The sequence below is a fragment of the Falco punctatus genome (genome assembly GCF_963210335.1).
Source record: "Falco punctatus genome assembly, chromosome: 7".
In the NCBI taxonomy this organism is placed as follows: Eukaryota; Metazoa; Chordata; class Aves; order Falconiformes; family Falconidae; genus Falco; species Falco punctatus.
The window spans coordinates 29,309,869-29,334,829 of record NC_137587.1 but is presented as its reverse complement, the minus strand read 5'-3'; the positions used below and the strand labels follow the sequence as shown (position 1 = coordinate 29,334,829).

The 24,961-nt window shown below is 34.8% G+C and overlaps 1 protein-coding gene across 13 annotated transcripts in view; it reads left to right on the top strand.

The window, feature by feature from the left end:
* EML5 (EMAP like 5) overlaps positions 1 to 24,961 on the top strand; it is a 138,059-nt gene that overhangs the window by 57,905 nt on the left and 55,193 nt on the right. For 12 of the 13 annotated variants that reach the window (XR_013929399.1, XM_080395102.1, XM_080395101.1 and 9 more), the window contains exons 6-16: positions 1,575 to 1,710; positions 4,627 to 4,828; positions 5,942 to 6,079; positions 6,840 to 7,096; positions 9,775 to 9,987; positions 11,826 to 11,993; positions 13,751 to 13,857; positions 14,249 to 14,367; positions 20,917 to 21,103; positions 22,913 to 23,018; positions 24,142 to 24,235. Coding sequence is in view for 12 of the 13 variants with exons in the window: in XM_080395102.1 (XP_080251228.1) it covers positions 1,575 to 1,710; positions 4,627 to 4,828; positions 5,942 to 6,079; positions 6,840 to 7,096; positions 9,775 to 9,987; positions 11,826 to 11,993; positions 13,751 to 13,857; positions 14,249 to 14,367; positions 20,917 to 21,103; positions 22,913 to 23,018; positions 24,142 to 24,235 (1,727 nt within the window). In the remaining variant the exon portion in view is untranslated. Of the gene's footprint in view, positions 1 to 1,574; positions 1,711 to 4,626; positions 4,829 to 4,886; positions 6,080 to 6,839; positions 7,097 to 9,774; positions 9,988 to 11,825; positions 11,994 to 13,750; positions 13,858 to 14,248; positions 14,368 to 20,916; positions 21,104 to 22,912; positions 23,019 to 24,141; positions 24,236 to 24,961 lie in introns of those variants that run through there. The other variant, XM_080395092.1, reaches the window with a different exon arrangement.

Here is a 24,961-nt window from a genome sequence, read left to right as displayed (position 1 = left end):
ACATTAGAGATAATGGGAGTTAGCCTTTTAATCTGCTTATGATTTAAAAATTGCACTACACTTCTGTTGAGGCAGATACTCCTCCTGAAAATATGGCTTGTCTTAAAAGCCTGTATCCTGAGGATGGACATGACATGTCAAGAAATTTGAGTTCTGTCACCCTAGTATTTAAATTTTGATTGTCATTTGACATTCTAATATGCTTTTTTTGTGAAAGCAGAGAGATTTCTTTTTTCTCAAGTTGGAAAGTGATATTCTTTCTACTTGATGCTGGAGAAGCAAACACAGTCCATATTATGATTAGTCTATTACGATATTTTCCTTAGTTATAATTTTAGAAAAAACAGATTAGTAGGAGAGAATACTCATGAGTACTTGGGAATTCTCACAAGCCACAACACTGGATGCTAATTTGTTCTGTAAGTATACAGCTTCTCCCAAAAGCCAATCTGTCCTTTGCAAATTGCTTTCACTTTTGGATTTACTGTGCTTTCTTACTGTGAAATTCAGACCCCCAGCCAAAGAAACTATTGGAAGTTTACAAACCTGAAATTTCATAAAGTATTCTAGAAGATATATGTATGGTATTGGCTCTTCTACCTTCTTTTGTGCAGGAGTTAGAGACAGATTTTCCCTTCCACCGTTTTTAATGCTCTCCTGTTTTCTTTTGTCATAGCTGAATATTAAATATTTTCAATAAAAATACATTTTTTAAAAAAAAATCTTGTAGGCTTATTAGCCAAAGTTGCCCTTTCAGTAGCTTTGCTTACTGAAATGTGTGAGCTACTACTGAAAATAAGACTAACGAGTTGTGTAAGTACGTGTGTACTTACGTAAGTAAGTGTAAACATGATACATTATCTAAATAGCATACATCAAATATAGTGGCTATGTGATACAGTATATTGATTTTAATAATGGATATATCCTCCTTATCTCTTCATTACCCTGAAGAAAACTTGTATCAAGTGAATTAAAGAAAATATGTTGGGGTTTTTTTCCTGATATCTAATTTTAAAATGAGTTTATATTATGTATTTTTAAATGTTGTAAAGAAATCACTGTTTTTCTTATATTTTGCTTCTAAACTTAAGTTTTACATCAGTAGTCTTTGGCTTAAAATTTTAAACAGTCCCAGATGTTTTTTATCTGGTTGCATAGAAGCTGCAACAAAGGCCCTGAACCAAGCCTAAGGGAGATCAGTGGAAATCTTCCTGCTGACATTTGTGAGAGTTGGACCAGATCCTAAGGCAAGAGGATACGAAACTAAACAAACTCGTTTCTAGGGATAAGAAGCAGCATCACTATGATCATCATCTTCAGGATGAAAGCAGTATTACAACAATTCTCTTACCTTACTGTTTATCATTGAATTTGAATTCTGCTTGGTTTGAGTTTGTTTCTATTTCTGACTCTTTCATATTTAAAGCTTGTATTAATTGCATGTTTATGCTATTTTCAACAGCGTAACACATAGGAAGACAATCAATACTGGCATGGACGAGAGTTCCACTTTCCCTAATGGTATCTCTAATATTTATATACTGTTAAAAACAACTTTCTTCTCTCTTCAGGCAGGAATTTTCAGTATGAACGCATGCGAAGAGGGGTTTGCCACTGGTGGCAGGGATGGCTGTGTTCGCTTGTGGGACTTAAATTTTAAACCAATTACTGTGATAGATCTCAGGGAAACAGACCAGGGATATAAAGGTAAAAAAGAAGTTTGTCACTTTTCATATACAAATAAGATAGGAAATTTACCAGTCTTTTGAACAAGAAAGGACTTTTAAAAGGTTGTTTCCTGTATGTTACTGTGAACTATTTGCTAGGAAGGAAGAAATTTGATCGTGCCTACTCATATGAAGGTTCCATAGTACTTCAAAGTTACTGTAAAACATAATATGAAGTTGTAATTTTTTTTCTTTTAAACCAATAAAATGCACATCTTTCTATAGCACAGCGGCTTTTACCTAGAAACAGTAATGCTTTAAGAGAAGTTAGAAGCAACAGTGAGATCCACAATGTAAAACAGTGGAGTACAAAAATTGCATTTGCTAGTTACACAAATTTTCATAACTATTTGGAAGTTACCTACAGTTTCTTAGGGCTTAGAACACTGCTTACACATTATACCTATGATTTCAATTACAGTTTATGGCATGCTAAAATTTTACATTTAGCAGTCTGTAGCATGTTTTGTCAGTGTTCTAGATATTGTTGCTGTAGTGATTCAGGAAGAGAATTCAGATGTATGCTAAAGTAGTAATGTCAGTTACGATATTGGTTTTGCTGGCATTTGGTTTTCTTTGCCCCCAGTCACTTTGTTATCTTCTAGTATCTTGCCATAAATTTGGCAATGTGCTAGAATGTCTGATGGCAATCAGATATTCAGGATCAATAAACAACTGATTACAAGTTAAATTTTCTTATCCTGTAATTGACTTCACATTCCCACCAAGATTATGAAATATTGCAATGAGATGGAACTCATTCCATTTTAAATGCCCTGTAGTACACCATCTCTGTTTTAAATTGAATTTTACTCAGCTGCTGTTTTTGAGCTCTGTTGCATGTAGTTGAAAGCTTTGTTTCATTCCCCGTTAATTCTTTCCAACTTGTTCTCCACTCCCGTTTGCCTCTCTTTTGATGGAACTTTCTTGCCATGAACTCTTTTGGTTCTTCTTTTGTCACTTACGTGAACGCCTTCCTCGCTTTTTGACTTGTCAGATGCCCTTGACAGAACTAATAGCTTCTTAAAAATGCTGAATTTAATAAATTCAGTTTTCTGAATTTCTTCCCTTCAGTCTTTTTTCGTATTGTATCCTTTTGAGGATTGCCTTTATGACCTGTCCTTCTACTCATTTTCTTAATTGCTTATTCTGCTGCTGCTATACCTTACCTCTTGGTAATCTGTGAACATGAACTCAAGTTCTGCATCCTTGTGCATGGTTCGTAGAGCAGTTAGCTCTAGATACTTCTGCAAGTAGTCAAACTGCTTTTCAAAATATCTACCAACACCAATAAGAAGCTCCAAATTACTAAAACAAGTATCTTAATCATCCTTCATCAAAGATTCTGATTGTTTCCTTCTTTACTTTTTAATCACTGTAGACAATACAGCCATATAATGTCTTGATTATAGGGCTGAATGGTAAGGTGGTTATATTCACCCGTGCAGCACAGTAGGAACAAATCTGTAAAGCAAAGCAGCTGGTGTGGAGGTAGAGTAACATAATAGACACATTTTGAAGGGCGTTTGAGGGGCATTAGGTCTAGTCTGGTTCAGTGGACTGGACATTGTATTGCAGTTGGGAGTGCACTGAACGCAATCCTGGATCACATCTTACAGTTCTGTTCATATGGAGGGAGTCTTATTTGTACATTTGAAGGCTATCTTGTGATGTAAAATATGGTAGGTAGGCATGATCAAGACCTTTGCTTTGAAAGCCACCTTTGTCAGAATAAAACCATCAGTGCAAATGCATAAAACTGGACTGCTAATAACCCATTCACTGTTTCCGAGTCTTGCAAAGTTTTTCCAATGTAGATTTAATAACAGAAGGCTCTTCTTTTCCCTCTACATAGTTAAACCTCCTTTTTTTCAGTACATCAACTCACACCATTGCATTATTCCTTTCTCTCATCCAGTAGATACAATTTTTCTCACATATTAATTCAGAGTAGTTTTTCAAAGATTATTTTTGAGCTACTGTCAACAAAATTCAGTGTTTAGGCAAAGGGGATTACATTAGGCATTGCTACTATCTGATTATCTACACTTTAAATTGGCAAAATTGAGTTGCACCATCAGAATGTGATAAATATAGTCTGTTTTAAAAGGTGCACACTGCTAAGATTGGGCATCTAAGACTAGACTGGGTTCACAGTATACAACTGTCCTAACTTCCATTTTATTATTCCCAACCTTATCTACAAAAAAGTGCAGCTTTTGAGTGCTCATTTCCACTGTAAGCCTGGAAACTAATTCAGTGTCTAGAAATACATGTTAAATTCCATCATAAACCCTTCTCATCTCTCTGTATGTCGTTTCTGTTTGATTTATTTTTATTTTCTATTTAGTGGGAAAAATAATTCCAGATACTATTAAGATGTTACAAAGATTTGCTTTAGGGGGAGCATCTCAGAAACAAGCTGGCAAGAATTAGGCTTTTTGACAGTCCTACATATAATGCATGTTCCACCAATGCTGCTGTCAAATACTTTATGTTCATCTAGCTAGTACTAAGGTCCATGGTTTGATCAGAAATTGTAATTTATGTTGTCTGCTACCTTTGATTAAAGATATTAAATGTGTAATTTCAGATGCAAATGTCAGTATTATTTTTCTTTGTCAGAGATCTTGTAATACAAGAATTGGGTACATGCCCGTTATTAAAATAAGGCTCACATTTTATTTATTTTAGAACTTTTGTAATGCTAAGCTTGAAATGTTAATGTTTCAAGGGCAGTCTCTGTTATATGGAATAGGTAAACAGAGTAAATGTAGGAGTAAGAGAAGGTATATGGATATTTCTTGATATTTTCTTTCATGTTTTGTCATGTGCTATGTTATCTTTATTTCACAAATTCTCAGGGTGTATTTCCTGGTAATAATCTCTTCTACAGGTCTGTCTGTAAGAAGTGTTTGCTGGAGAGGAGACCACATACTCGTTGGGACACAGGATAGTGAAATTTTTGAAATTGTGGTGCATGAGCGTAATAAGCCTTTCCTGATAATGCAGGGGCACTGTGAAGGGGAGCTGTGGGCTTTGGCTGTCCATCCTACAAAACCACTAGCAATGACTGGAAGTGACGATCGATCAGTCAGGTTAAATCTTGTTTGTTTGTTTAACTGCATACAGTTTTATACAAACAATTAATTTTGTAGATAGCCTTATTGAAATGTGTACATGTAAAAGGTATTAAAATGCAGCATTGAAGTGCTGCTGAGCCAATGAAGTTATACATGAAATTAGTACTCTCTAGTAATAAAATATAGTGGAAATGCATATTTCACAAAGATGAAATGTACAACATTTGAACAAATTTCATTTAGCCTAACATTAACCACTCATACACAGGTATCCTCTGTGTGTTTCCTTTCCAGGAGTTATGTTAGGTATTCACAGGTTACAATGAAAAAACATTGTAAAAAAAACTTACAATTTTTACTCTTGCCATACTCACTTTGTCACGTTGCAAATTAACTTTTAGCTGGGGCGTTTCGTCAAACTTAATGCATGCACAGTAAATAGAATCTATATTCTGAGAAGACCCAGTAAATTACTCCCTTTTACAGGGTCATCTTTCTTTTGTGTTAAAAACACCTTTTCTCTTCTTTCTTAGAAATTAAATGTGTTGGCATTTTTGTTAAATAAATTAAGCATAACATTGTTAAGCAAAGTAGTAGTTGAATTATGGATATTAAAATAATGCTGTAGAATTCCAAATATATCTTGTAAATTATAGATGTTGTAATGTATCTTGTAGTAAGAACTTACATGTTATAATATTGTCTAGTTATACGTAAGGATAATAATTACTTGTTAATAGGAAAGGCTATGTTTACAGTGAGCAAAGTCTTTAATTGTTCTTTAGTGTTCTTCTTGGCTAAAATGATTAGCAAAATAGTGGAATGTTCAGAGTGATCTAACAGTATATATTGTTATGTCATTCTTTTTATATTCAGAAAATGAAACAAAATTATTCTGCCCCTGCATTTTGTCATTAAATTAGATATGTAAAAAATCACTATTTTACATATAAGAATATTCACTGCTGAATGCAAAATTCACACTTTTGTCTTAGATTTTCCTTATGGAAATTTATTTTAGAATAGGACACTACTATGTCCAGCATTCTGCGGAAATTGGAGGCTTTATGATATCTATGACACCGCTACAAACCACTCCTTACATTTGTAATTATATCTTTATTTTAGAATTTGGAGTTTAATAGACCATGCTCTGATTGCCCGGTGCAACATGGAGGAACCCATTCGCTGTGCTGCAGTTAGTACTGATGGAATCCATCTTGCTCTTGGAATGAAAGATGGCTCATTCACTGTGCTTCGAGTCAGGTATGTTACAAAATTAAAAATAGATGTGTTACTAACTCTTTCAAGTGTGTTATGTAATTGCTTTTATAAATTGTATGGATATTGGCACTGTAGTGACCATACATGAGATCGCTTACATTTCTGTTTTAAATTACTGATCTTGAGGGTGTTCAGATTTTTTTAAATGTGTGTGCTACATGTATTCATGTTGTTCCATAACAACACATTTGAAAAAGTATATTTGTCTATTTGCGAAGAATGGCAGTCTTCTAGGAAGTGTTTTACTTCAGGTTTTAGCTTTACTGATTATTCTTAAATTATTAAGAAATATATCTCCATTACTTCCTAAATTGTTTCCATGTGTTGGAATGCTCCTGTCAGCACATCATGCATACAAACACAGCGCTGCTTTGCGGCTGTGATCCCACAGTTTTAAAGTGAAAATGAGATCTGTCTCTCATGTTAGTGAAGTTTTTCTTCCGAGTGAACAAAGATCTAGTAATCTACCTGGTTAACTTTTTCTGTGGACCTAGCTTGAACAGTTCCTTTTTTCCCTCTCCCTCAGCCCAGTGCAACATCTCCATGTGTTAGTGTTCCCTTCTCTTTTTTTGGCCAGAAGCCCTGCCCAAGTCTAAAAATAGGAGTGGGAGTGTTGTGTTTGTACGTATGATACTGAAGTTCACTTCATCATTTCACAATTTTCTCCCTTTCTAAAACCTGGGAATTTGACAGTGTGAAAAGGCTCTGCTATACTTATGACATGCTTTCTTTCATACTACAGAGATATGACTGAGGTTGTTCATATCAAAGACAGGAAAGAAGCTATTCATGAGCTCAAATATTCACCAGACGGGAACTTCCTAGCTGTTGGTTCCAATGACAGCTCTGTGGATATATATGGTGTTGTTCAGCGGTACAAGAAAGTTGGAGAATGTATTGGATCTTTAAGTTTCATCACCCATATGGATTGGTCTTCGGACAGTAAATACTTACAGACCAATGATGGCAATGGGAAGAGGCTTTTTTATAGAATGCCAGGTAAGATTCTGAGTTGCTTTTGTGATACTTGTTAGCCATTACTGAAAGAATATATAGTAGTTTTGTAAAAACAGCCAAGTACAGATCCTCGGTCAAAGCACTGGGTTATAGATACATTTTTTTTCTAAGTTCATATAAATATTTGTTTTATTAGAATAAGTACAGCATTTTCTAGCAAAGGTGCTTAAATAATTTCTATCCTTATGTGTTTACTCTTCTTCATAAAGCATCTTTTCATGGTAGAGATGCTGGCTTATAATGTATTTCTCAAAACTAAATCTTTACTCCTACTTTTTTAGAAAAAGTATTGCATTCAAATTCGATTTTGCAATAGCTTAATAGCTTTGTACTTACTAAGCTTGGTTATTAAATGGATTATCATTTGGTTGCACTGTATGTCTTTTAAAATGTGTGAAAAAATTAGTATGTTTCATCTCGTAAGAGTCATCTGGTTTTCTACAGCTATGTTTGTAGCAGAACTGAGGAATTTAACTTAAAAGAGGTTTTACAGTGAGAAATTTGTAATAGATAGAAACAGTTGGAATGCAAATGAATTTGGAAGTATAATGGAATTAGGTAACTGCAGAGAAAATAAAGAGTACCGGATGTAAGGATGCCAGAATGTTAGGAGTTGCTGGAAACAAAAAAATATTGAATATCATGTGATACACATGATTCAATCATGCAACCTTCAGAATGAATAAAAATATCAAAATGAAATTTAGCTGGGCAGTCTACTGATAACACAGGTTCAAATGTGTATTTTATGGCAGAGGACTGTTCAAGAAAATTAGTATATTATGTAAAGTTAAAATACACTTTTCAGTTTCAAAGTTTGTGACAACCCCAGTATTGTAAATATTTTCAAGACAACAGTCTTCAAAACTTGACTGAACTGTCCCATACTCTTGAAACAGTTTTCATCAAGATAATTCCCTCTGCGGAGGACGCATGCACAGAGTAGGTATAACTTCAAGCTTCGAGTTTAGTAGTCCTGATACAATATGTCAAGGGCAGTGTTTGTTACAAGGTTTGACTTGTTTGTTCCGTGTGTGTACACTCTTTACATAATATCATTATATATTATCACCACTTAGTATATTCTCCCTTCTTTTGTTGCACAATATTTATGCTTTGCACTGTACATTATTCATAGTTCCATGGAGGTTTTTATAACTGTCTTTGCTGAAGCATCTAATTCATTCAATGCACAAGTTCGATTTTGTGCACTGAGGCAGAAGATAGGTAAGAAAAAATATTAAGTGAGAATTTAATTAGACTGTAACAAATGCACACACATTGGAGGAGCAATTTGAAGTTATATAGGCAGCTTTCAGCCTGGTGTTTCTTGATACATTAGAATGTGAGGTTGTGAAGGCTTGTCTGTGAAAAGAGTTTAGCGAAGTCAGTGAAGTTAGAGGAATCTCCTAAATATTTCAAGGTAGTGATTGGAATTATATAACACTTGAAATTCCACTACAAATGAGTAAGGAACTTACAGTTGGCTAATACAAGATCTGTAGGATTTAGTCATGGATATAACCAGTATTAGTAGTCATCGTTTACATGGATTAATGATTGAAAGAGATTACAAGGTAAACCTTGTCAAAGGGTGCAGTTATTTCATCCAAGCTGAAGGATCTTCAAACAGGGCACTTGAGTTCCTTGCCAGTTTTTGGAGGGGTATATAGTAGTGTATACTTTTCCTCAAGTGTGGGGTTTTTTATGTTTTGTTTTTCTTAAGTTTTCCTTTCTGATTTATTTGCCGTTTTATCTTTTCTCTATGGCGGTTCTTTCTTTATTCCAGTCCACTTGAGTTCTCCCTTGCCCTATTCCTCTGTTGAATACTTACCTTCTTATAGTACCTGAGGCTGCTCACTCCTACATACTATTCCATCCCCTCCCACTAGCCAGAATGCAATTAGCAATAAGACAACTGAAAAAAAACCAGCCCAGTTGCCTTCAAATTTGTTGCTGCTGAAGACTGATGTGAATTGTTGGCACTGTCCTGCTCAGGTTCTGCAGTTGCACACTTAGTCTGACTCACAACTTTTACATTTGCTTGCATTGTTCTTGTGTTGCTCCTGCACTCTGCTTCTGGCCATTCCTATATATGTATTAAAATACGTATATTAAATGGGCAAAGCTTTGGTCTGACTCAGTTAAGCTCTTAGATGAAACTTTGTGGGATTGGAACAATCTTGCTACAGTTAAAGCTGCTGATGTGAAAGATAATGTAACAAGGTTCTAAGCATTAAATTGGTATTTTCAGTAACACACATTCTGGCCATATCTAAATGAGTTCTTCGGCTTTTGCTCTAGGTTGATCCAGGTTTCTAGAACAGTTCAGCAACAGAATTTTCCTAAACTTTATCTTAAAATGGCTACATGTATTTTTTCATAAACATTTAAAAATAACAAATCCTCAAGCAAATAACAAGAAATAATAAAAACTGTAAAGATCCAAACCCATGAACTTCTGTTAAATAGTCTTGAGAAGCCTTACTTCTGATCATCCTGTTGGTCATAATAGAGAATATTAGATCAGGACAGTTTTAGAAGTCAGGTTTTAATTCTGTCTCACTTGGATTTGATTTCTGGAGAACTTAAAACAATTCTACATTCTTTAAGATTGCGTAAGTGAATGCTGAAAAATAGTTCTTTATTTTTGTTCTTAGGTGGAAAAGAAGTAACAAACAAGGAGGAATTAAAAGGCATTCAGTGGGCATCATGGACCTGTGTTTCTGGCCTTGAAGTTAATGGAATCTGGCCCAAATATTCAGATATAAATGATATAAATTCTGTGGATGCAAATTTTATTGGGCAAGTTATGGTTACAGCTGATGATTATGGAATAGTAAAGCTCTTTCGATACCCATGTCTAAGAAAAGGTAGTACCTTCAAGTTCAGTTATAAACGTATATTTTTGAATTTTGGTTATTCAAGAAAAAGGTTTTAGAAATCTTGTTTTTTGAAAATTATAAATGGCAAATACTTATTTTTAAAAGTTTAGTTTGAGCTCAGAGGTGTAAAACAATAACAGGCCGGTATATTAACAGCTGTAATAGTTACTGTATTTTATTTGCATTTTGAATAGGATAGCCAAAAGTTCTGCCTGTATTTTATTTCGTAAAGTAGATATCTCTCTCTCTCTCCCCCTCCCTCCCTCCTTCCCATTTTAAAAATAGACTTTCATGAGGTGATGCAATATTTTATCTTTTATGAGATACATATATTTTAAGTATTTCAGCTTGGTCTTCAGGCAGTTTTCTTCCTCTGTGATGGAGATTTGGGCTAGGAACTAAAAAAAATTCCTAAGTGATTAGAGGCAATAAAGAAGTGAAGAGCAAAATGGTCCTGTAATCAGAGTATGCCACTGTATGTTATTTGAAGTTTAAAGACTTTTCCATCTCATTTTTCCTCAAAATTTTACTAGCAATAAGGACAAATCTCATGACAATTTTAAAACTGAAACCTCTGAAGCAAGGTATATAATTTTCAAGTTTACTGTTCAGGACTGAGTGAACAGGGGAGAGATGTGTATCTTTTCAGATGAGAAAGGCTTTATTTTTTCAGATCTGTTTGAAGACATCATTTAAGTTGAATGTTACAAATTACCAATACCAGAGATAATCTGTCTCCAAGCTGGTAACATGATGATGGTCTCAGAAAACCTGTGAAATGTTCCCTAGCTTTTAAGAAGAGCCCTTTTAACCTAAGAAGTTTGTCTGGGACTAGATCAAGTCTCTTCAAGTTTTGAAAGGGGATACAAAAAGCTGCACTGTTGCATCATTGCACTTTGCAGCATCATGTGTTTAATGCTGGCTATGACTGCATGATCTTTGTGATAACAGGTCTTAGGATATGTCTTCAAGCAACATGTGCTTACAGAAATGGTTCTTTTTTTTTTTTTTAAATGACTGATATTCCTCCACAGTTTTTCCGACTCTTTGTAAAAGGTGATATTAAAAAACATTTCATTTCAGTCTTTCCGGTTTTATTTTTAAAGTGATAAAGCTTTTCCTGGTACCTGAGGTAATCCAAAATACGTTCTTCAAAACAGTCTTCTGTCCATTTGAAGGAGACTGTTCATTCCCTTTTTATTGCACGAGAATTATAAAACCAAAGAAAAAAGGCGCAAGAATCTGTGTAATGGTGTGCTACTAGGAACATCTTTTTAGTAACTGATCCAAAGATTGTGTTGTAATTATGTAGCTGTCAGTGAAAACTTTAACTTGATGTAGTTATACCACTACTGCCACTCCTACTACTGCTGAAGGTGCAAGGATATGAATGGCTATAAGTGCTTACCACTCAAATTGCACAATGGGAATCAGTTCTACAGCATATTTAACATTTAAACAACTGCATCTTTTCAATATAGAAATAATAATTGGCAAAATCTTTGTAACAAATAGAATAAAACTAATACAATACATTTTTTTTTTAAAATCTTCCCTTAGCACACCTCGTACAGCACTGTCATATGTCTTCTCTCTGTGTTTGACTTAAAGATATTACATCCTGGAATCCAAATTTTTAAATTTATCTTAGATTAAAATTTAGGAATAGTACAAAAAGTTGCTGCTGTTAATTAAAATATCACTAGTAGTTATAATATCTTAATTAAACTATTACTTTTCATAAGGGTTCTTTGATATGTTTTCCTAAGGTGCTTCTGAAACGTTTATTCCATGTATGTTGAAAGAGACTTTTATTCTTGTTCTAGGAGCAAAATTTAAAAAATATCTTGGTCATTCTGCTCACGTAACAAATGTCAGATGGTCGCATGATCACCAGTGGGTTGTGTCCATTGGGGGAGCTGATCATTCTGTCTTTCAGTGGAAATTTGTCCCTGACCGGAAGTTGAAGGATGTTCTTCATATAGCACCCCAAGGTAAGTAACTTCATTAAAAAAAAAAAAAAGAGAAGTAAAATTCTTTGGTGCAAGTATAGAAATAAATATTCAGAATTGTCAGGGTGCACAAAATTGTTCTTTAAACTTTGCCGCTGCCTGAAGTACCTGATAGCATTGCCTAATACTTGCCTGTACCCTGTATGCTCAGTCTAGCAAGATTGTGAAAAAAGTTTAACCACTGTGTTCCCTGTGCAAAGGGAAATTTAAAACGTTGTGTTATAGATTTATGAGTTCTGTGCATACTAAATTGGCAACAACTGGATGCCCATATATCACTGGGAAAAAAAAAAGTAGATATTCATTTGATTAAAATTTTAATTAATATTTAGATGAAAATTTGAAAAAAGTTAATTACAATGCTTATTTTTTAAAGCAGACTATGGGTGTTTAATATTTGTAAAAATACATAGATCATGTTTCCACCAGTGACTTAATACAACAGTTATGATTGTTTTTCAAAAGCAAACAATTAAACTGAATGCCTCACTTGGAAATTCCTAAAGGAATGTGGAGAGTCCTTTTGGGAGATAAGTATGAAACAGACTGTTTCACCTCTAATTGCTAAGATGAGATGAAGATGTATCAGTGTGGACCCAGCTAATAGGTAGATGAATGCTGGTTCAATGGTGGCCTTGTCAGTGCCAAATGAGAAAGAAGCAATAGTTCTCTTCATCTCCTTGGTGAAGCCTCCAAAAAGCCTTTAACTGGTTTGATCGTTCATGGTATCAATTAATTTTCAACTAATTATTTCTCATAACCCCTAATTTCTCACTAGCTGCTGCTTCCCAAGGTAAAGTTTCTGTATCTTGTGTGGTTAAGATTCCTTGTTCCTGGATATATAACCTTAATTCTGGCTGTCTGGCAGTATGTGCGACACACTATTGATGTTAATGGCTTTCCTAACTCTGCAGTCTGCTACCATTATCAGTAGCGGTATTGTTTTTCTCTAGATCACTGATAAAAATGTTAAGTAGTATAGCTCCAACAATTGCTCTTTATTGCATATTTCTAGAAACATTTCTTACTGAGTGGTCATTCTCTCTTTGCAATTACATTTTGAGATATTTTAAAATCTGTTTGTGTTCTGGACTGATTTTGTGTCATGTTTCTTAATCAAAAAGTGTGCAATATTCAATCAAAGGTTGCAGAATGATCCAAATATATTACCATTTATCAGCCAGGACGTGCTTTTCAGTTTCTTTTGGAATGAAACTGCTACATTATCTGGCTTTTCCCAGAAACATTAAAAGACTACTCTTTTTCACCGCATTTCCCCCCAAATTTTAGGACTTCCCATATATGATTTTTTTTGTTTTGTTCTGTTCCTAATCTACCTGAAGGGTTGCTACATGCATCAGTGTCTCACTTAATCATAATTTTCTCTTTGGAGCCCTTTATTTCTCTTGTTAGTTTTTGGCAGGTGTTAGTTTCTGCTTTATACTCATTACTTCATTCTCTTCTGTTTTCCTTTCCTCTTAAATCTGATGGTGATAAAATTTTTTTAATGAATGAAAAGTAACTTGCTCTCAGAAAAAAAATAATATATCATACTGACAAGTTGGCTTGTTTCTACTGTATCAGCAGAGTTGACACTGTCACCCTGTCAATTATTAGCAGTTTATGTTGTAGTTAACACAAGCATTGATTATCAAATAAAACATTAAGCAGTTACTGTAAACACTTTCTGTTTTTTACTTAGGTTGCTTCATATTCTGTTTCTGTTTTCTTGCTGGCAGAGACTCTGGTTGATTCTAATAGTGATGAATCAGATTCAGATCAGTCTGATGTTCCAGAGCTGGACTCTGAAATTGAACAGGAGACACAGATCACCTATCGTCGACAGGTAAAGATTTTAGTTTTAATGGCAGTTGGAATGCTTCCCGGTGTTTAAGTTGGTCTTTTGTGAAGACTTGTTAAAATCTGAAAACTGGAGAGACTGAGATCTGAACCAGGAACAGGCCAACACCTTTAGAATTGTTATTATCTGATGCATTCAAAACAGTAAGATACAACAGAGGCAGGAGAAGTGATTACATGTATTCTGCCTCATTGTAGTAGAGGTTTGGTTGTAATTTAAAAGCAAGTTACACTATACAATAGCCACCTACAGTTACTGGGAGATTTTTTTCAATGATGTCAGTAAAACATTTTTGTGGGTGGTTACTGTAGTTGAATTTTCAGAAACATGCTTTTCTTCTGAATTTCTTAATTTATAAGTGTGCTCTTTCTTAAAGGTTTACAAAGAAGATCTACCTCAACTTAAAGAGCAATGCAAAGAAAAAAGAAAAAGTGCAGCTTCTAAGAGACGAGAGCGAGCTCCAGGGAACAGTATAAGATTACATTTTGTTCATGGGTATGAAAACTAGGTTTCTTTAAAATATACAAGCTACATTTTGTGTTTTGTAGATTGATGTTTATAATTCAATAATCTTATGAAAGACTTCTAGGTCACTTGCTTTGTGATTTACTGGTTTTATTTATTTCTGTAAAAATAAATTTACACTAAATTAATAGAAAGCTTTGATGCCAAGCTAGATGAATTATGAACATGAATTCTGAAGTGAATTTGTGCTGAAGCTTTAGCTAATACTTATTGTTCGAATAGAGGTTACTAAATATAGTATTTAGCTATCACCCATATTTTTCAGTTTCTGAAAAGTAATAGTTTTTTGGTGTATTATTTTGGAAGCTATGGCAGAGACTTGGTGTAGTTGAAGATGATTGGGTTCTGTACTAAGTGGTGTTTCTACCCAGTGTTTTATTAAAAAAAAAAAAGTATGAACTGTCTGTACCTAATCTGAAACAATTTACATGTTCCTCTGCTAGTTTAGGTATTAAATTTAATTCTTAATAGTACCTGTAAGTGTGTTAGAATTCAGTTCCACTTTATTTTTGGTGCTAATTTGACTAATAAAATTACTTTCAGATGCATCCTTGAAATCTTATGATTTCATTTTTAGGATTGGTAGTCTCACATAACTTTTCATAAGTGAAGACTTTTTCATCAGTACAAAGATGAGGTGTTTTAAAGCAAACTGGCAGTAGATGTTACTATATGTAAATAATAATCAGAAATATAAATTCCCTTGAGACAAAGCAAAACCAAAACTTTTATTAAATTAAGGCATTGGAAATCAGGTAATACTGTGTTTTTCTTTCTAAAGATACCTCTTTGCAAGAATACAACTTCTTTTCAGAGATATTTAAATGAGGAGATAAATTACTGTCTATAACGACACAAACATTTTTAGAAGGGCTCCACATGGAATGCTTAATAAATTAATTGACTAAGAATAGTTAATTGTTCAACTCAGCAATTTTTTCTGTAGAAGACATGGAGTCTGAGGAATAGCTTTGGAAATAATGACAAGTGGGCAGTTTGGTACAGAGTTGTTTTTTTTATTTTATTTTTGGTGCTCCAGAATTCTTAGTTGAAGATTTTTGTATCTGTGTAGAAAATGCATTAAGGTGGGTAGCTGTGTGTAGTCTTTAAAATTTAGCCTAAGAACCAAACCAAATGATCCTGAAGAAGATGTAGCACAAGCAAGGGCCCTGGATCTTTGGGATTATTGTTATTTCCTTCACAACAGAAGTGAAGCTTGACCAGAATATCCAGGAATGACCAGAAGTAGAATGTCCAGTTGAGTTCTGTCTGGTTACCCAATGGGCATCAAGGAAACAAATGAAGAATCCATGCTGAACAACAGATTTTTCTCAGTGTCCAGGCTGTTAACTTTAAAGTGACCCACATCCAAGTGAGTAATAGGCATATTCGCTGATTCAGGAAGTCTGCTTTGCTTCATCTTTCTTTAGCTGCAATGGAAATGTCTTGGATGCTCCTTGAAAGTGTAAGAAGTAGTGCTTTTTTGAACTAGGGGAATAGGAAGCCCTTTTTCCTTTCTTTGTTTTTGAGCACATTAGTTTTGTGTTTTGAATTTGTCAACTGCCTTGAAAGGTGAACTTGTAAAAAAAATATCTTCATAACCTGTAAGAAATCTTTTAAACCTCTGGTTACTTCCTGTTTTGGAAGGGTATAAAAACCATAATGCCGAGTATGTAATCCAGCAATTTGGCAATGAAAAAGCAACTCCTGTTAACAGGTTAATCTTTAAGTGCATCTTTCTAAAGAGATCCGATGCAGTCACTATCACAAACGTGTTATTAAAGTGGTGTACTAGTTTGGCCTCTTGACTATTCTTGTATTTTCTTTCTGCCATGTCTTTGGCAGTGGTGGTGGTTCAGAAATATAAAAAGGATGCATCTTTTGAGATATTCAGAGGAACAGAGGAGCCCCTTTTTCAAACTCAATGCTTATCATACTTTCTTTTTGCTGGCAGGGAATAAGGATGCAAGTGTAATACTTATGTCCTGTATTCTGCCAATGCTATGCTACTAATCTCACAAGAATGGTTTGGTTTTTACTGTTCAAGACGTTTAAGCAAAATCTAGTTTTGGGATATTCATTGAACTGACAAACATTGTAAGATGAAATTTGCTTGTGTTTTCAAGATGGCATGGGATTTCTCATGCTCTTAAATGAGAATCCTGTGATACCTTGCATGGATTCCTACCAGAGGGCTACAAATAGCATCTGAAGAGGGAGTAGGCTATGAGTGGGTCCTGTTGAGAAAACACTATTGCCATATGAAAATATTCTAAAAAAAAAAACCAACCAACAGCCTCTACCTTTGTGCTAAAGACTGACCTCAACCAAGTTTATTTTGACATTTGGTTCTGGAGATTTTTGGGGAAGGATTTTACTATTTTTGGAAATTTCCCATATATACTTTGAAGAGTAACATACAGTTTTTGAAATTCTTACAGCCTCAGCCAAACTATGGACATTGAGTCTTTTCCCAGAGAAGACACTACTTGTGAAGTTGCCCCTTAGTTGACTATAGATACATGACTTGCAACTGTGGGTGGGATCCAGCTTCACATTAAAGAATTTAGAGTTGTGTGCCTAGAAGTAGGTGGGTTGATGTGTGCGCCTAAACTTCCGTCAGTCAGTAGATACTCAGTCACTAGTCAGTGGAGCATAAGGAGTGATTTGGCTCAAGTAAAATTAAATGCTGACTGGTTGGTCAGCTGGGTAGCCCTGCAGGTTCAATTGACTGCATTGATTAGAACACTGTTGATTAAAGTATAGGTGTTAATGTATCTAACACACATGTCAACAGCTGCACTGACATGTCTTAATCTCAAACTGAATCCAGCCCCTGCTCTTCATGACCTTGGTAGTGGCAAATATTTTTTTCTACATAGTTTTGAGGTAGCTATCTTTTCTTCTGAAAGTTACTGTCATATTAACTTGAATCAGTCCTGGATTAGCTGTTGCTGAAGACCACTTGAAAATACCAATTACTGCAGAAAGCAGTGTTATGTTTATTGTGCTTTGTTATATATTTTCCAGTAACTGTGATGCAGAGCTTGCTTTCATTATTCTTTTGTTTCTAGTTGATAATCAAGATGCCTTGTAAATTACTTCTGTGGTTTGTTTTCTGCATGCAAAGATAGTATTTCTCTTCATGCTTTTTCCGAGATTAGTTTATAATCTTGGTTCTAAATTGGTTTAATAATATGGAGATATAAATATTTTGGAACTGTGTAGCATATTCTCAGGGAATGATCTTGTACACTGAAACATGCTGCTTTTCATCTCTGCTTGGACTATGTAAGCCCATCACTTTATCCTTCTGGTGAGAAGTACCTATGTAGTCAGGGAGTTAGTAAACTGGCATGTGGGAAAGACAAGTTGTGTTTAACTGGTTTACACAATGTCTTTGCACTGCTTGATACTTCAGTAAAATGTGGTTTACTTGAATTGTAAACAACTGATTCTACACTTTTTTTTTTAATTACTGGAGGAAGTGAACTAAAATTCAAACTTCTGATCATAAAAAAGTTATAGGTATGAGTAATAAGAACTGTTTTCCTGCATCCTAGATACGTTTTGGATGTTTGGGTAGTCCTGTGATATATGTGCCATTAACTACTCAGTTTCGCTATGCTTACCTTACGGTATATAGGCATTTGTTATAACAAAAGCTGGGAAAATTCTGAGTTTCAGGGTTGCAGGTAGAAGGATCTGAGACCCTTTTGCTGTCTTAATGCTTTTTACTTTTATAGGTGACTGCTCTACTTGTAAGAAATTGTTCATCTAAAGCATTATGTATTTCAGCATACATATTTTTGTAGCTGTTTTTTAAAATATTCTCATTTAGGGTAGTCAGCATTTTTTTTTTTTATTATTCTGTGCTTGCAAAGGAAATCCGGTTTTTAATAGAGCACAGTGCAGAGTGAAGCCAGAGGAAAACAACTGAGCATTGATAGATCCAGATATCCTCTTCGGCACTGTGCCCGCCTTTATAATCCCTGCTCCTCACTGAATGTTGTCATGTCCTTAAACTCTTGATGTTGCATACTGTGAGTTACTTCTGTTTTCTTTTGTCATAGTTACTGTAGGTCATTGTATATTATGTTTCTTTAAAAACTAATTGCTGGATATCAAAGCAGGATGCAGCCAGGCAGGGCAAGCAGGCAGCACTTTGGATCAGGCAGAAATCAGCTTCAAAGCATCTACACATGCTGCTGCTGGGGGAATTGTTAGTGAAGGATCTGGGTGGAGGAAGAGCAAAACATGACTGAAGAGTCTGCAGCTTGTTGTGAGTCTAAATTGTTGGTCACCTGGAGAAGAGCAGGGAGCAGACATACAGCTGAGCCTCAGACCTAAGGGAAAGAGATTTTACTAGAGACTGCAGGGACAGTAAGTCAAGAGACACTGAAAAATTGCTGGGCTGGGACCAAACCTGAAGTTAAGAACCAGCCTGTGAGTACTAATCTAAACAGTGGGTTGGAAGGAGGCTTATTTAAAAACTTTTATATCTGTGCTTCAACAGTTTTTGCTGAACTTTAAGAAGTTCAATTTTCTTGTTAGTGCTCTAATGAGACCCAGCTTTGGACTTCTCAGTATTGCAGACAGTCAAAATCCAGTGAAGTGGCTGATACACCAGATGGCTGTGCTGCCATCAAGAGGAACCTGGACAGGCTAGAGGAATGGGCAGGGATGAATTTCATGAACTTCAGAAAGGGGAAATGCAACGTTCTGTATCTGGGGCAAATGGACCTGGACTATCTGCTGGCCTGTTTAAAAGTTTTGTGAGGTGATTTTAGCATTTTTTCCCTAATCACATATGATCTGACATAAGTACCATTATGTGTAGTGTAGGTGAGCCAACAGAAATACAGTGTGTTCAGACCTGCTTCAGGTATGTGCTGTGGTGTTTTCCAGTAATGCACAGGTTTAGTAATTGTGAACATGGATCAACAGCTGGAGTTTTCAGAACAGTATTCATTGAGCTACAATTGGTCAGCTGCCTTAAAGATTCGTTGCTTAATCAGTGCATGTGGTTGCACTGTGTATGCAAGGAAAACTATGTATAATTTTATGAAAGGCTTTTCTACCTGGACTGCATAAATTCTGTCATTTAAACCTTTTAAGTGCCTCATATGCAGTAGTTGTCTTCATGCAATCCCATTCAATTTGCTGTATGACACTTACTGATGTGTGTACAGATGCTCTCTGTCTTATGTCATAAAGACCTGCAACTGCAGTGTTGCAAAAAGATCCTGCATTCGTTTTCTTCTTAAAAATAATGTAATTTTTCTGTTTATACATGCTTGTAATTAAGCAAATAATATAATGAGAAGTATAACATAGACATTGGAGATTTCTGATAGTTTGCAGCTGCTGATGGTGAAAGTTTAGTTATTTTATTTGCCCAGAATGACTTGTTGAACATCTTCAGAGCTCTTTTTAAAATTAGTTCCGTTAAAAGTTGAGTGCAAAAATACTCAGGGTAGAGCCTTATGATCCTTAAATAAAGATAATTCATGGCCAATTCAAACACATTCAAGTGTCATTCGCTTCCTGTAAATTTTACTTTGTATTTAGAAAAATAACCACATTTTGCCTGCATCTTTGTAAAATAATTAAAAAGTTGATTTAGTGAAGATCCATAAGAACAGAAAGAGGTTAGTTGGAGAATTAATAGAAACAGGATATGTCATGAATATAGTGTATTGTATATATCAGAAGAAAGGAAGGAAGGAATGCAAATAACATCTTTTAAATGTTATCTGCGTTGAATGGCAACAGCAGCATTTTTAAAACCACTATTTTAAAAATTGCTGTTTGTTTAATGTTTTTTAGGTTTCTGAACCTCTTAAATTACTTCTGAAATTAGGACCCTAGCCTTTCTGAAGATGCCACCCTTTGGTATTTCTGGGATGCTTAATCTTAATCACACCTAGGAGGAAATGTATATACTATGATAGTGCATACAGGCCTCAGTTGGAAATTCGCCAGCCTATGCCAGTTGCTGTATCAGTACAGAAAGGAGACAGGTTTTCCTTCAAAAAATAAACTGATCTGGAATAAAACACAGACATTTGTTTTCTGTTAGCAAGTTTCCAGAAACTTTGAGTTTTATGATATCTATGTTGTCCACATTCTTGTGGAAACTTTTGCTGCCTAATTTTTGAGCAGTAAGAGATAGAAAGTGTCCAAAGTATTGGTTTTGTCTGTTTCATTTAATTACAAGTTGCATGCCCAACAATTACTAACTATTGCTTCCTCTTCTAAACTGGTTGTGGAGAGTAACTATTAAATAGCAGCCACTTTCAAACTAATGCTAGTAGTACTGATGTCTGAATAGTAAATGAAATTGATAAATTGGTGTTCCTGTGGTAAAGAAAATTTGTTAATCTTAAAACACCAAAACACAAAATTGGTAAGTAATCTGAGTTTTGATGTGTGCAAAACGCATCTTGCATAATTTTGTCTCAAAGTTTCAGTATACGTGGTTATGACCTTGATGAACAAACTTTTTTCTTTTATTAGTTACAGAGGTTACGACTGTCGAAGCAATTTATTTTACACTCAGACGGGTGAAATTGTATACCATGTCGCAGCGGTGGGAGTGGTGTACAATCGACAGCAGAACACGCAGCGCTTTTATCTAGGTCATGATGATGACATTCTTTGCCTTGCTATTCATCCCTTAAAGGACTATGTGGCAACAGGCCAGGTAGGATGCATGTTTATCGGCAATAAGAATTTGAAGTTGTTACTACCGTATTTAGAAAAGCCAATTTTGGAGGAAGAAAGTCCAGTCTACATTTATTCAGGTGGAGGACTGCATTTCTGTTGCAGATGGAATCATGCTAAAAAACTGCAACATAAACTTTTTTTTCCCAGTTCGTTATATTAATTCTGATAAGAGACTATAGTTGATAGGTGGCAGGGTTTTAATCTCTTTTTAAGAATAGGTTGATATTTTTTATTTGGTACTGTGTTGCTGCTTCATGATAACAAGTAGAAGAAATGTGAAATTAAAATGTTTTGGGTTTTTTTTAGCTTAGTTGTGAAGTTAGCTATGTTATTGTTACTTTCTTGTGTTAGAAGTTAGCAGTTATTACATTCTGATGTTTCAGTTTCATGCATTACATTTTTTGTTATCGCCTATAATCAAATTATGTAACTATTTGTACATGTAACACAGGTATGTATGTTGCTAAAGTATTTATGATAGTTCATTTTAACTTTTGCCAGACAGTAATTTCAGGTAACTTTTTTTCACTCATTTTTTTGGACAAACATCTCTTAAAATAAATGTTTATACAGCAGGACTTGAAGGTTTTGAATTGATCTTGCAGGGTTTTAAAATTATAATTATCATTGTGTTTTTTATTATATAATAAATTGGAGAACATGTGAACTGAATTTTTTTTAATAGAAATGAACTTTTGCTTATAATGCCCTTTATTTGTGTAAAAATGTTTGAGATTAACATAATTTTGCAGGAGAGTTCAGCGATTAAAGCCCTAAACGTGAGAATTGATTCTATTTAATTTTGGAGTAGTAAAAACTATGAATAAAAATGTGCCTGGGTTTACTATATTTTAAAATACCTTATGCTATCAACAAAAAGATATATTCCATTATATACTATTTTATGTATGCACATTATATATTGTTGTGTGCTACGTTACCAGCAGAAATTAGATAATGCAGTCATCAAATTCCCCACGCAACACTAGTTCAGATTTTCCTGATAGTGGATGTTATGAAAAGCTTTCCAAATACCATATACTAAGTTTATAGCAAACCCAGAAATAGATCCTAGTTTTCTTGAGTTCTTCCCCTGGTCTTAAGCACAGGCGAGTGCTCTTCTGGTTTTGCGGCCCTCTTCTGTGTACTGAGGTGCAAAACCTTTGGAATAGCAAATAATCTTGTAAATGCTGACTAATAATGCTTGTACAGAGTTGAAAAGAATAAGTTGTATTCCATTTCTTACCAAGTTCTATTTACCTGCGTTGGTGCCATTCTAGTGGAGAATAGTCCACAGGTATCAATGCATTAGAATGTGACCTGTAGGCACTTGTAATGACACCAGAAAGGAACAGAAGTCACTTGGATTTCTCAAACACAGAGTAGCTTACATACTAGCAATAAAAATAACTTTGTGTTTTTAGACAAGGAATGATTGATAGGGAATTGATGGAATAAATATGCCACAGTGAGATCAATGAAGGGCTTCCCCCCGTGCCGTTCCCCCCCCCCCCCCCTTCCCCAAGAGGACTCTAGTTATTGTAATTAATGTGCCTAAGTTCCTTGGAGGGAAGAAAGAGCTGCTTTACAAATACTACTCCCCAGCTAGGAGAAGGAATCGTACTGCTAGCCAGACAGAAGTAATACTACATTTTATATACTAAGTTTTATAACTGTAATTTCTTTCAAATACTTTAAAAAGTAATTTTCAATATTATACTTTTAAATAACTGTGTGAAGTAACTGAGAAATGGAAAAAAATGGTTATAAATGTGTATACTTTCAGGTTGGTCGTGATTCTTCAATACACATTTGGGATACAGAAACAATAAAACCACTCTCAGTATTAAAGGGCTATCACCAGTACGGTGTTTGTGCTGTTGATTTTTCAGGTAATAAGTATTTATTTATTTATTTATAATTTTCCTTTTCTGTGTGAAAGTACAAGCTAATCAGTTCTAATGAGCAATTTGGAATTCCTTTACACTGAAGATTTTTTTTATTAGAGATACTCTGCAGTGCTCAGTTTCAAATGAGAGAGTCTGTCTTAAAGTGATCGTTCATTAAAAAGAGCTACTGTGGGCTCTTGCACATCAGGAAACACAAGAACAGATTCTGTACCGTTTTATAGCTGAGCTGATCACTTTTCAATTTCTTTTGGCTCTGTGAGGCAGGTGCACAGATCTTGAGTGCGATGTCTACCGTTTAAGCAAATTTTTGTGCAAGTTGATAATGTGTGCACTTTTTTAAATTAAATTCTGCAAGCCAATTGGGTAGCACACCAATAAATTCAGGAAGTTCAGTTACAGAGTTCTGGGAAGCAACCTAGCCTCTCTCTTCACCTTACATGAAAATAAGAGACGGTCAGTTAAATCTTTTGAAATATTTACACCCCATACATTGAATTCCTGTACCAGTATTAAATTTCCTCTTCTCCAATGGCTTCTATTCATTCTTTAATGGTTTGTACGTATTAAATAGGATCTCTAACCTCACAGTGAAAATGTGTGATCACAAAGATGAGTAGTCTGGGGTCTTTGATGCTTCTTACCTTTATTTGGTTCTCCTTTTCCAAGATGGGAAATAGATGTTACACTATTACTAAGTGTAAGGATATCTCGTAAACGTCATGGAATTGCTTCAATGCTTTCCTGTTTAGAAATTAACAGGGGCTTTCAGAGTGAACAGAAAATTCTCACAGTACAATCTGTGATGAAGGTTTTTGTGCAACTATGTCAGCAACTAGCTGAACAAAGGATTTGATACAAACACAGAGGATTGAAGTGCAGTTTTTAGACAGGGTAACATGATGTCCTAAACTCCATTCAACTGATCACTCAACTTTAAGACCAAACGATTGACAGGCATGCCTCTAAGCACATCATACAAATATTTACCTCTTTGTACATTCTTCTTACAATATTTGTGAAGTTATAATATTCTTTAATATGGTTTCTTATTACTGCAACATAATGTTATCTATCTACTCTCTTAATCATAAATTTATTTTTCTAGCGGATGGGAAACGATTGGCTTCTGTTGGAATAGATGACAATCACACTATTGTACTGTGGGATTGGAAGAAAGGAGAAAAGCTTTCAGCAGTAAGGTAGGAATTTAACTTTGCTTTAGAATTTCACCTAAATGTACTTTCAAATGACAGTAAGTAAAATGTATTCATTAAAGAATAATAGTTCTCTAAAAATTAGCTATTTGTATCACATAAGTAATACAGGTGATAACAGTTAGCACAGCCTTAAAACTTTCTTTGGAAGAAAAAACAGGCTCTGATAGTGTCAACAAAGATTATTACAGTGACAGCTCAACTGGTGAAGAAAGGAGACATAGAATATGAGGTTTTTACATTTATTTGATGTGGTCAGGAATAATTTCTTTAAAACTCACTCCATGTGCTTCTGTTGGCCCTTCCAGAGATGGTGATATATGCTCTGCTTTTTACATCCTTTTCATCAGAGGTCACATCTTTCTTGGGATTGTAGTTTGCAGTGATTTTGCTCAGTTCTCTTTTCTTCAGGGTTCTTTCCTTTTCCTTTCTGAGTCCTGAGCAGCCTGATCTAACTCTGAAGTTATCTCTGCTTTGAACAGCAAGTTGGACTAAATGACTTCCAAAAGTTAAATATTTTGGGTGTTTCTTTGACTCTGTGCAGATTAATTCGTATATGTTTATTACATAGAGTTTTAATCCACAGGATAGAATCTTATTTCTAATGTTGAATAATGTTTTTGACTTGTTTTTTCTAAGGAACTATTGCTTTAAATAGAGCAGTAATGTGAGTTGGTTTTCCTCCAATCTGCCTGGATTCAGTATGTATAC